The 13,833-nt window shown below is 36.9% G+C and overlaps 1 protein-coding gene across 3 annotated transcripts in view; it reads left to right on the top strand.

Annotated features, from left to right (window-relative positions):
- LOC124171844 overlaps positions 1 to 13,371 on the top strand; it is a 29,129-nt gene extending 15,758 nt beyond the window's left edge. For 2 of the 3 annotated variants that reach the window (XM_046551205.1, XM_046551221.1), the window contains exon 6: positions 9,772 to 13,371. In XM_046551205.1, coding sequence (XP_046407161.1) covers positions 9,772 to 10,107 — 336 coding nt within the window. In that variant the 3' untranslated portion in view covers positions 10,108 to 13,371. The remainder of the gene's footprint in view (positions 1 to 9,771) is intronic. The other variant, XM_046551213.1, reaches the window with a different exon arrangement.
- Positions 13,372 to 13,833: the final 462 nt, after the last annotated feature.

Genomic DNA, 13,833 nt, shown 5'->3' on the forward strand with positions numbered 1-13,833 from the left:
CAGCCGGAGCCGAAAAAAATCGCTCTCCGCGGCAAGGAACAATGGGCGAAACGCTGAACAGTTCCTAACTTCACACCGAATTCAATGATACTTTGTTCAGATTATACCCAGAGTACGATTTCCTCTACACCGCACCGCCTAGCAACGGCCTAATCAAAAGGCGCCAAATTCGAAATTTGAAATTTTTGAATGTTGGCATCTTTAAAAGTTCTTAAATCGAATGTGTGTAGGAAGAGAACTAACTGTACATCAAATTTACAAGCTGTAATGAGTCTGTCACCATGATACTCCAGGCGTGAAGCTTATTATATGATGCGAAAGATCCACAGAGGAAAAAAAAAGTTATCACCGCGGCTAGTCCCGGTATACTTTTAAAAAATTATTATATGATGTTGTGCGCATGGTGAAGAAAGAACCATAAATGACGCTCTTGATCGCAGTACACGAGGAGAACTTAAACGTGGCGTGATTATTAAAACTTAGCGCAGTGAATATACATCTAAATGCCATAGCTTATGTGTGGAACTTAGTAATAAAGTTGATTTTTTAACCGCCTGGACCGGGACTGAGGTTCGTAATTTCGTAAAAACGAAAATTTCGTAATGACGTTTCTTTTCTTATAGCTTGGATAGGCCTTTTCGTCGGGACCAACGATTTGCTTCATAAAAACGAGAACTTAGTAATAACGTTGTTTGTATTAACGAGAGTACTGCATAGTGATTGATATACCAATATTGATATGACGATTAATAAGACATTTAAAGATTATTATAAGCAGATTTTATATTGTATTGTTGAAATTCTCTTAAAAAATATTGTTCAATGTAGTCTCCTTTCTATTTCCTCTATCGAGGTCGAGTATTTCTGTGTAAAGTGTCACGTGGTGATTCGAAGCATTGTCTGCCCCTGCTACTCTTGTCAAGTAATGACAAAACTTACTCCTCGCATTGAGTAATGCATTTGGATGCATCACAGTGGTAGAAAAAGATATTTGGGATGAATGTTAGAAGGTCAATGGCTGATTATAATGTAACTAATGAATTTGGAGGTTTACACACTTGAAAGATACTAGGAAATGAATTGCGGGTTGCTTCATAGCAAATAATTGAGTGTATTACCCAGGAAAGTGCCACTATTTAAAGCATACCAACCAAATACAGTAGAATCCTGATTTAACGTTTTTCAGGGGGGACAAAATTTAAAATACTAAATGCGGAAAAACACTAACTGAGGACCTGCAATTTTTTACAGGTTTTAGGGTCTGTAATGATTGTAATGGCTTTTTATGAATAAACAGTATTATTTTAAGTAACTAAATGGTGCTGCATACCGTAAAAAATTCATTGATTAAGTGTTCTCTGCCCAATGAAGGTTGGATAATAGTTTTCTGGAATCAGCTAAAATAATGGGTAGTAAAAATAAGTAATGAGATGACAATTTTTTTAATGAAATTAAGAAAACAATAATATGCATCAACTTAAAAGTATTCCCACATGGAATATTAGAATGGGCATTAGTGATTCCATTTTTACGCATATTTCTGTGGTCTCGATGAGCTTTTAAAAATTTTTCCTGTAAAAGTGACATGTAGGTGACTGTAGCATTTCTAATATAACAGAAAAGGTGTAAGTAGGTACTTGAAAAATCGTCATTGTGTCAATTAGATGTGTGAAATAAAGGGACAGCAGAAGATCGCTAATCCTAAAATCTAAACTACCGAATACAGTAAAACCTCTATGTAGTGAACCTCTTGACATCGTCAACCTCCATACTTCGTACCAACCCTCTGGTCCCGTCAGATTTACATGTAAATTTATAGGAAAACCTCTATATAGTGAACCTCTTTATCTCGTAAAACCTCCATACATCGTACCAACAAGACAGCTCCGAGGCGGCCCAACTACCTCCGCAAATCGTACCGAGACAACTAGAGACCATTAATGCAGCCGCGATTACCTACATGGAATGACATTTTCAGCGATAAATGTTTCACGCTTATTTTTTTCTTATACACCTTAAATAATGTTCACGTTAACCATTTGTTAGGGCATCCAACTATCCTAATAATATTAAGTGATGGTAAATGAAGACAGAACACATCGTTTTCTCTCGAATCACAGTCAAAATCTCGCGATAACACTCTTTCTTTTACTGATGGCTTTATTTTCTTGTAAGTGCCTACATACTATGTTCAGTTAATAAAAGAGGCGACCAGCGCAGCCTATAATCACTAGCTGACGGAAATATTTCAACTAACTTCACTCCCATCCATGAAGACTGAATTACTCGACCGCATTGCTACTTCCGCTTCTAAAATTAAAATATTTCGAGAATTTTCCGCGACTTGAAATAAATCAAATACAGTTTCGCAATTATTTTATTCCCATATTTCTCGGTGTAGCACTTTCTTACTACCGCCTTGGTAATTTTTTCGATGCTTTCGTGAACGATCGTAGTTTAAAATTTATTGCGCTTAGCGACAGTCATATGTCTTGCCTGCGTATTTATGCCGCGAAATCTGACTATTCCATCGGGAGTCCGGGACGTCAATTTCTAGCAATACTGAACGAACATCAATCTATGCGCGGCAGTTTTAGGTGAAGGAGGCAGCTAATTAGCTGATACGCGGTAGGGCAATGAAATTTTTTACCGTCGCCGCCGCATTCTTAAGTAGTTCGCCCAGCATTCTCACCGGGAAATCACGTCCTTTCGCAGACCTAGCGTTTCTGTGTGCCCTCGACAGAGTTTTTCTTCGGAACGCTACGTGCATTGTATTTTAGAGAGAGGGAATTCAACAAAATTTTCAAAATTACGCTCAATTTTTGTCTATTTTATTGCTGTAGTCACGTGTTTATTTATTTTTTTTATAATCTTTAACAAGTCACATGTTATAAGAATGATAAATCAATTCTAAAAGATATAATAAGGAGTGTTTTCAATTATTTGCCATAAATATGAAAAAATATGAAAATTACTTAATTAATCATAGGCTGATGATGGATTCGAGAAATAAAAGAAGGCGACTGCTTGACTATACCACATAATTAGCAATTTTCCTAGCCATCAACGAGGACAGGCAGAAGGCAGTGACCTTTGGAATACCATCATTCACCCTCACATCTATTTTAAACAACCGAGGAAAAACAGAAGAAACTGGCTAAGCTGCATAAATAAAAAAACTCAGGCAGTTAAATACGAGGATGAAGAAATTATGTTTAGAAATATAAAGCTATTGTTCTTTCCTCCGAACACTATTGGTAAATTACAACCCTTAGACCAGGGAATTATTTCTTAGGCCAAAAGGCATTAACGAAAACAGCCAGTGATTTATTTACAGTGAAAATGGCATTAAAAAGTGCTCGTGGAATGAGGAACTTGCATGGGTCGTAGATTGCTCTAAAAACTATTTTGAATAAGTCAAATGGATACATTAGCTCGCAAAAATACCTTCAGTTTCTCCATTCAACATCAAAAGAAATAAAAAAATTGCATTTAAAATCGAGAAAAATTTCTCTGAGCCGACCACTGCGCGAAGACACCCGAGCGTTGCCGAGGCCAGGCGTGACGTCATAGGTGCCTAAACAACCGTAGGGAGTAGGGAAATACGCTGAGCGCATGGTGTAAAATTTGTTTTGAGGGAGTATTTAGCCGCTCATCGTCATTTTATTTTGTTCTGTTATTCTTGGGCAAGTTTTCCTATTGCTATTGTGCCTAGATTATTTCTTGGGATATTAATAATGCGGCATCGGGATGATGAAGTACAAGCGTTTCACTTCGTTTGTTTTGGTTATCAGAAAAATGGATGATAACGTTGCCACTCGTTCGAATAGTACACCTGAAATTCATCTACGTCTACATAATACCCCGCAAGCCGCCTAAAAGGCGTGTGGCATGGGGTGTTAGGACACCAAAAATTGATGCCACGACCCTCATGGAATTTGTTGAGACAAATTATTGCTATACGTCGGCGGCAAATCGAGTTGTAAAAGAAACTTGTAATACTGGAGGATAACGATCGTAAGCTGTGCTGTTGACATTAGAGTAAGCTGTGCTGTTGAATTTGGCAACGCCGGATTAACGGAGAAGGTAGTCCTATCCGTCCTACGGTACGAATTCACAGCAAAACAGTCTGCACACAATCCACATGTGAGATCGTGAATCGGTTCCGCTGCCAACACACACAAACAAGCTACAACCTATTTCAATAATATAGGTAAATCCATAAACAATATTCTAGCATATACCATAAAAATATAGTGGGGAATAGGCACATACTCTTATCAAAAACTGGATGTCACTATCACATTCTTATATTCATCACGTACAACTTACAATAACAGAACTCGTTATGATGAATACAACTATTTATTCACTGATTTAAACCCTTAAATCAGCCCACACAAGTGACATTTCTCACTACTATTCGTTGAAATAATGGAATAACAAACTTCACACACAGTCTTTATTTCAATAGCGTGATCGTGAAATGTCGTATCTACGGTGAACAACGGAGATTAGCACGCCACTGACAATTTTTACACTACTGTTAGATATTTATCGATAGCGTAATAGCACTTTTTACAATTCAATCACGATGGAACACTGATAACTCTTGGCCGATATTTTTCAACCTTGTCAAACTTTGTGCATTACAACCACTGGCACTGTGATTATTAGCAGTAGCTTAACGGGAGATGTCACGTTGAAAATAACACTATTTTGGCACAAAAATGTTCCAAGATGTCTCCAATCAGCGAGCAAAAGTTGCATTGACTGGAATTCACCCCATAATACAAGCACAGACAGTCCTAAACCACGAATTCTCCGGTACCTACGAATAAACGGATGAAGTTATTGTATATAAAAGCTAAGCGGACATCAGTAAACATCAAAATCGTTCTAATTACATACTTAAATGAATGATATGCCGTCGATAACATCAACTTACAATTAACGTATCCCCCTTCCAAAGGCCGTGGCTCAGACTCCTACAACGATGTTATTTAGGTATTATCAAATTTTTGGTTTAACTGCTCCAGTTTTATATTTTATGCCCTTACTCAGATATTAATATTATAAATAGTGCAAAATACGAGGGCTTCCAAGCCTCTATCGTCGGATATTTATCTTTAAATATGAAATAATCAACACGTCTAACAAACGAAGCTCTCACAACTGCTGGCAACTATTACAAACAATCACAACAATAGCTTCGCGTGATGTTTAGGCACCTTTGACGTCATCGAGGCTTCGTCGGCAGTGGCTTGGGGGGTGAGGGAGTTTTTCCCGCGCTTTAAAATTCGTTATATTTATCATTAAATATCTCGCGAACGAAAACTCACATTTACATGCGGTTTTCTTTGTTGTATTCAGAAAATAATTTTCTGTCCGCCTATGAAATAAAAAAAATTCATGCAAGTTCCCCATTGAAAACATTATTTCAAAAGAGTTTGAAAAAAATTTTAAGCAAACCCATTTACTATTTTATTTTCTAAAAAGGCCTCTTGAACAATTTACTTTTACCTTTGTGTAACCATTACATTGTAATTATATGTTCACGTATGCATACTTATATATTTAAATATATTAATATAATGGCTTAAAAGACAGTAGCACCTTTCATTTCCCAAGGATATGAAAAAATGGTGCCTACCACTAAAACCTCTCTATAGTGAACCCAATTGCCCAAATCAAATCAAATTGCCCAAATTTTGGTCCCCTCCATTACGATGTAAAGAGGTTTTACTGTATCTAGTAAAATGGAGATTTTCTGGAATTTTGCCAACTTAACATTTCTATTGCCTCGGCGAAACGAGGGATTTATGAGCCTTTAAAAAGCCTCCTTCGCACACATTTTGGATTTCGAGGTCATCCAAAAAAGGAGAATCTTATTTCTAGTATGCGTATAAGTCGATGGTGATTCAACTCGTTGATAATACCAGATTCGTTGTCATATATCCGCGGCCTCATGCAGTTTGAATGGAGCTGGGAGAACTCAGCATGCTGATCACCTTGACTCCGACTCACCTTGTTTCTTGGCAGCTTTTAATGAAATTTGGTTGGACCTTGAATAACGATTAGCTAAACTCTGTTAAGTGAAAAGGTTTAATCTTCAGCAGAACTGGATTTTATCTGAAAAATTGTCAGTGCCTCTGGAGTTTGGCAATTTCGTCAGGGTTATGATGTCGAAGTCAATCACCAAGGGACACCCGACAGATTTTCATATTTTTCCGTGCTTATCTTTTTTACCGTGAGTATGCGGTGATTTTTTTTCCAGCATGAGCGAGTCATGGACCGTGATAGTTCGTCAAAACTCAGATTGTCATTCTCTTTATACATAAATTAGCACCAGATAAATGAAAGATCTTTGAATCGACAGCTATATCAACCAGCCGTATGTCGGTAAATGGTCTCCAGGATATCTAAATTACGATGTAAAATAATGTTTTCTGTAGGGAAATAAAGCTCTCACTTACAATCATGACAGGGGAAACACTTCCTTGGTTCTTTCGCTGTTCCTCCGTGGAAACTGACCTTGGAATGGATTATAGCAAGAATCTTCTAGTGAACTGCGCAAATGATATTGGGCCTCCTCTTTTGAAAAGAGAAATTTGCCGACTGGAAAAATATTGGGCTAACAATAGACTGCCCGTTGAGAGTAGACTTGTAAGGGGCATAAGCCATCAATTGAAAACATTACGAGTTAAGGGATGACTTTGCTCCATTAGATCAGATCTGATACAAAAAGTGCCTGGTGTTTGGATCAGAAGGGGAGCGAAAAATTACGAGAAGACAAATCACCCAGCTTGCTAGTTGAAGGTCCCTGCACTGCATTCGCGGAAGAAAGCAGTTGAAGAAACGTTCCCTGGTAGATTCTATTGACTTGGTAAACTTTCCTGAGGCTCTTCTTGTTGATGATCAGAAATTCGAAGATATGGATAATCATTTGCATGAACCATCATGAAAAAACGTTTAATCAGGCAAAAAAATCTTGTGCGGGAAAATTTTTTATGACCATTAATACGGAAAAAGCAGAATGCGGAAACACTAAATACGATTAATTTTTACATTGTCCTATTAGGGAATGAATCGGGACCCAAAAAAATAAATGCTAAATGCAGAAAAACGTTAAATGCGAAGACGTTAAATCTGGATCCGACTAGTTTTATCTGTATTTTGCTTGGATGGTGCTGGGACCAGGAAAAATCGCTATGCTAAAGAGGAACATACTAACCAAGTTCCATTGTATTCAAAATTATCCTTTGCTCCATATTTTTTTCGTATGAACGGTCATTTCAATGAGTATCACCTAAAAACCAATGCTTCAAATTGGTGTCCATGGTTATTCGCAACTTAAAGCTACAGTAGACTCTCATTTAGAGGAGCAATGGTATTACAAAGTAGGACGTTGGTCCTGGCAAAAAGGCTAATCCAATCTATAGTGAAAGAAGCGTTATTACGAAAATATGAACTTCAGTCCAGGTTCTAGAGATCATAAAATGAACTTTATTACGAAGTTCCACTGGTAAGCAATGGCGTATAGGTGGGTATACACTACGCTACGTCATAATAATTGCACCATATTTAAGTTCTCCTTGTGCACTGTGCCCAAATCCATCGATTATGGTACTGTCCTCAGGAGGAAATACTTCAGTATCCATGCAACATCATATAATAAGCTTCATTCTGGTGGAATCATAGTGACCAATCCTAAATCCCAAGTCACCAATCAACGTGAAAATTTGCAGTTCTAGCGCTCACTCCTATACGACACAGCTTGTTACATAGCATACACACCCGAACTCCGACTTTCAACTATTTAAAAATTGTATCCTTAAGTTTGGACATTTCCATCTGTGGAATTAAAAGAAAATGAAGTTCGAGCATAAATCTTTATTGCGGAAAAAATTGGTTAGTACCCACGTAATGGCATTGAAATTTTGAGTGTTAGCAACAACGATCATATACCCTTACGGGTTAGCAATGAACGCTGGGAAAAAGTAAAGAAAAAGATGACGCACGATATTAATTGCGTACATGTTTCTGGCGACTGGGTTACCGTGTTGTGTTTTGCAAAGATTTTATTAAGCTTCATTTTCTCGTTCTCTCATATTGTGTGCAAATATTAATGAATACTGCGTCATTGAAAGCTTTTCCCCACTAACTTTGTTGCATGTTAATGACTGAGTTGGCTGAATAAAAGCTCACTTTTAATTAGCTTCGTGCATTGGAAATACTCTTGATGTTTCCAGCGAAGTAAATATTCTAATGGTGATATTTTCACGTTATTTTATTGAGATATGAGAGAATGAAAGTATGTTTGCATGCGTGAAAGATTTGAGTATATGTGTGTGTGAATGTATCTAAGAATATAGACGACTGGTATTTTTTGTGTGTTATTTGCTTGTAATCCTCGATACCCTTGCTACATGTATTAACTGTGACAGTGAAACCACCAGATTCATCAATCAACATAATATATAAAAGGCAGAAGATATAATGATTATAGGTCGGTAGACAATGCGTTCGTTGGGCCCTTAGGTTGCAGTATAACATAATGAATCAATTTAAGTATTCAGTTTAGTAATGTAGCGTTGAGATACCGTACTTTCCTGAGTACACGCGATCTGTCAATTCGGGGAATAATATTGCCCATTTTGATTGGCAATGCTTGAGATTCAACTCTCAGACTATATTAATGTTTATTTATTTTGTATCTAATAACGCAAGAATACGCGGAAGAGTTCATGAATATCGCAGTGAATTGAATGAAACTTCACCGAGAATTTAGTGCATTTCTCCGCTGAGAATTCACCCCACCGATTGAAATCTCTGAAGCACCAATGCAGAATGTTCGACTTATGCAGAGTCTGCCAGAATGCATCTCTTACGTAACTCGGGAGATGCCTGTATTTAATTTTGCAACCATAAGTGGTTATTGTCTAAAGTCTGTTTGATTGTGGGTATGCCCTTGGCTTGTTATATTTTTGTTTTAGATTGTAAATTTTACCACATAAGTTTTACAGCCTGGCTTCACCAAGTGGTCATTCTCAGCAGTTGAAATGGTTGACCATGGTTCTTTCAATCAAATTATTTTATATACCTGACATCATAGGTATTATTTGCTTCTAAGATTATATAATATTATCTTAACACATTGCGTACCAGGGTAAGCTAATGTTTAGAATGTAACTTTACCCAATCAAACGTTATGATTTATCAATTCATTATGAATAACGAACAACAACTGAAAACGTACTAACGAATACATATTGTACGCTTTAAAATTGTTTAGGTTGACGCGCCTAAATGAGGAGAATCTTCGTCATCCGTCCGGAACGTTCTGAAAAAATGACAAGAATTCTCGCCATTCATACGCAACGTGTTAAATTGCAAGGTGGTGATAATTAACGGGGCAGACATCGTTCTCTCATTTATTGCAATTACTTGCGGAATCATCTGTATTTCCTAAATCACTTTTAATTCTCTGCCTTTGAGGGTGTTTAAAGTCATAATTTTCTATTTTTGATCAAATGGTTGTCTTTCATGTAAAATAATAAGATAGTGAGTTTTCTGAAGTATGAAAAATCTTTTATTCTCTGTCGTCCCATTTTAAATGACTTTAATTCTTAAGATTAAATGGTGGTATATCGGGTTTTTGGGAGTTATGATTTTTTTCTATTTTAGGTTCTTTTATTTTTGTATTGTGTGTTCTGTATGGAAATTTGCAATCAAGTTTCTCTGAAAGAGGTGAATTGTTTACTCTTTAAGGATCAGAGCTCAGATGACAGTAATTTAGATGCAAACGGAAAACATATGCGTCATCATACACCAGAAATTGATGGGTCAACTGATGAGGAAGCTGTCGCTCTGCCAATGAATGCTCCTGGTGGTCCAGTGGATGAAGATGAGGACAGCTGCAAGGAAGCCATTGGGATGTCTTCAAGTGTTGGTTTGCATGGGATCGAAGACTCGACCAATGACTCTATGCCTGACTCATCAGATAATGTTATTGTTGGTGAAGTGGGAGAGTCCAGGAATGGCGCTCTAGGCTCTCAAGATGTTGAAGATGATCCTCCTGCAAAGAAGCTTCGAGTGGATGATTAGTGAATGTCCAGTTTACTAATGGCCTTCCCTGGCATCTTAACCCTTTCCCTGTTCCTGCCACAGCTGGTACCACACCAGCCTTTACTGCTTGAAATGAAAAAGAAGGGAATGAATCTTATGACTCTCCCCTCACATTGTAGTGCCCTAAATTCATTGTCTTCTGCCAAGTTTCAGAAGTAAGAAATACAACTTTGAGCAGCCACATTGAACATTCCATAGAATGAGAGTCATCCTTTAAAGAAAGGAATCTCCATTTAAGTATGAGATGCTGAGGAAGTGCGGCATATCACCTGTCCCATGGCGGCCCACATTTGACTCCCCTTTATGCTCTCATGTGACCACCAGGACTTCTATATTGCATGATCTATTTAAAGCTGGATGGTGGTACAGTTTGGGAGTGAAGGCAGTCTCGGATATGTATGCCTTATTAGAATATAATATTGTAAGGATTAATATTATAACTACTGCCAAGGATAGATGGTGGGAAGATGTGAGGGAACCATTTGTGTTCTAATGATTTATTGAAGAGGGTTGGAAGTAGGTTATTTGGACCATTAAAATTTTTTCTCTTCATACTCCCTACTTGTCATCCTCCTCCCTGCACACTTCCCTTCTAAAAAGCAGTTCCAGAAACATTCATTCTGTGTGCGCGTGAATGAATAATTGAATGCATGTGGATGTATGTTTGCCATGGAAGTGCGGGTCAAGTGTAGTGGTGGTTCTGGAAGTGAAGGAGGCATAAGAAAATTAGTGTTGCTGTGGCATTGTAGGTTCCCTTTTTTATTTTTTGTGAATGAATATTTCTCAGGTTACATAAGATTCTTCTGCATTTCTGCAAGTTAAAAACACACTGCATTGGGCATTGCCTAGATTTCCTAAATATTCTTGCAATAGACTAGGAGCTTTAGAGGAACATGACACTCCATTGTGGAGGGTAGTGATGTGGTTTGGTGATAATAATGTCATGGAAGTGAGGTGGAATGTGTGATTTGAGAGAATGGGCCAATTTTATTTTGTATTGAAATGCAATCTCAGTTGACTATGTTTAATACACGGTCTTCTTGTAGTCTTATTCATGTGCTCTGTTTTTGAAGTGTCTTAGTATGGAGAAAGCAGTGATATTTTTTATGAGCCTTCACCTGAGGGTAAGAACAGGGTCCTGCAAAAGTTTTGTCTGATTTATTCTTCTCATAAAAGTTTGCTGTAAATGGATTATTTACCTGAAGAATAGGACTTTAGTTGTGTATTGCTGCTTTTTGATGTTTCACTAAACCTTTCAAGAGGTAATGTTTGCCCTCAAAAGAGCTGTAAGGCCCATTTGTAATGCATTTTTAATTTTTGACAATTATTGGAAATTCTCTATGCATTGAGCATTTTACCTAATCAATAACAATTGGAAATTTAAGTAAGCCTTAGCATTATCATCATTTCATGAAACTTTTTATTCCTGCTGTTGTTTCATGTATCTGAACTCTTTTGCTTTATCCTGTTCTCATATCGGGATTAAAGGACGTAATGATTGGTAACTTGTTTAATGTTTATGTAGGAAACTCTCATTGCACAGTGTATGATTTTTGAGATTTGTATTAATTTTGAAAATGTTTTAGTGGTGTGGGTGTATAATTTAATTGATGGACATGAAATTCAATTGGACTTTGAAAGTTTGTATGTGTGACTGAATGGTGTTAAATATTTATTTTAAATATACATACATGAATTAATGTTGGCTACATGCATTAGCTCCTGTGTGTGTGTGCATGAGAGTGTGCGAGAGGTATGAGTGCTTTATGAGTATTAGTTGTACATTTTGTTACATTGTACTGGGAGCAAATGCTGGTGGTCTACTTGCAGTGCCAGCATGTGAAGGGAGTAATGTTTTCAGAAACTAAATGTACATGACATCGTGAGTGCTGATTTGGACCCACTTGTGAATTATTTTCGGCCAGTTAAAGAACATGGCCAAGATGACAGTGCAAATGCTCTGGTGCTTCTTATATATGATACCTCATCCTGAGATTGAAGCATCAAGGCAAGATATAATGTCCATTCCCTCATTTTGTCCACTCTTATGATGCAGTGTGAGATGGTGAAATGGTCTCAGCAGTTTGTAATGTACCCAAATCTTTGTAAGATACTACACTGTGTGATGATTTGGAAGTAGTACAACAGGAAATAATTGATATGCCTTCTCCCTAACCTCTTCACACATCATCCAAAGAATAACCAGTTGTGCATGTGGATGCCATTTTATGAGGAAATTAATATTTAGTATGAGGGATTTCCATCAAACATGTTCTATCATGTTGCAAACCTCTTACTGTTGCAGTCAACTGTAATGTTGCATATTGGGATGTACGGATCTATATCTTTTAAGCCAATTTCCTTTTCTTGAGAAGAAATCATGGTTTAAAAAAAGTTAGTAATCTCTTGTGATGCTTTTGTTAGTGTATATCTTTTGATTCACTAAGGCATTAAAGGTGAGATAAAAATCATGCAGTCCAAGGTATACTTGATATCTTTCTGTGAAACCTATTTCATGGTTATGTTCAGTCTCATAAGTGAGTGAATGACCCAAGAAAATGATAGCGGAAATAGTGAATAAATGGATTGATGAAGGTTTTGGAGGCATTAAAGGTTAATTTTTAAAATTTCATCTCTCAGAAATTGGCTCTAAGTCTTTATTTAATGAAATGTATACGAGTGAATATGTTGTTTTGCATTACTCTTGTCATCTTGTGCTTTTTTAGTAAGAATAATATTTGAATGAAGAGGTGGAGCTGTTGTAATTCAAGTAAAGATCAAAGCATTTGAGAATTATTTTTGTGGCGTTGCCTCAAATGTAGGTGAGACTGAACAATGTATGAAGCACTATTATAGGGATTCATAAAAACAAATTGACAAAATTCTGTATTTATATATTCTCAATTGTTGGAATCCCCCCAGTATTGCTAGCTGTTTTGGAAATGAAATTATAAGTATTTTACTCCTGCAATCTGTTATCTTATTTAGTGGGCATCTACAATTGTGCAGAGATTTTTTACTTTCAGTGCATGCTGAATTTAAAAATTGCTGATGTGTTTCTGCTAACATGAAACTTAAAACTTCATTTTAAGTGTGTATCTGATAATGGTGATTATTTTAACATCGGATTCTACCAGTAATCAGATTCACATGAATGCTATTGTTAGAGGAGATTCCGTGTGGATATTTTGTACACTTCTGGATGAGTTCTTGAATCAACAATAAAGATCAAGTACTGCAGTACAAGTTACTTTCTTTGAGAATGAATATCAGTCATGTTATAGCTTAGCAGTATAATGTTGAATTATTTGTTGATAAGTTATGAGGGGTCAATCTTTCCCTAGCACCTGTTTCACTTATTTCATTTTATCATTTGATGTTTTCATCAATTGGTTTTAAAGCACAGTTGTGAAGAAGAGTTGAAATGACGGAAATAAAGTCTTGCTGAAGCAAACTACACCCAGTCCACACCCAGATAAAAGGTCATGCAAAGGGAGGGAAAGAAAGTGTGAGGAACTGTCCCTGCCCTATCGTTTCAGGACTTACGGTTTTTTCGAATCTTGTGTCAGAGGGGTTATCCCCTGGGTAATCCCTTCTCTGGAGAGCACATTTAAATTTGAGAGAAATCTATTTAGGGAGTCCGTATACAATATATATATATATATATATATATAGAGAGAGAGAGAGAGTCACTAGCACTGAATA

Source organism: Ischnura elegans, chromosome 1 (assembly GCF_921293095.1).
Source record: "Ischnura elegans chromosome 1, ioIscEleg1.1, whole genome shotgun sequence".
NCBI classification, from domain to species: domain Eukaryota; kingdom Metazoa; phylum Arthropoda; class Insecta; order Odonata; family Coenagrionidae; genus Ischnura; species Ischnura elegans.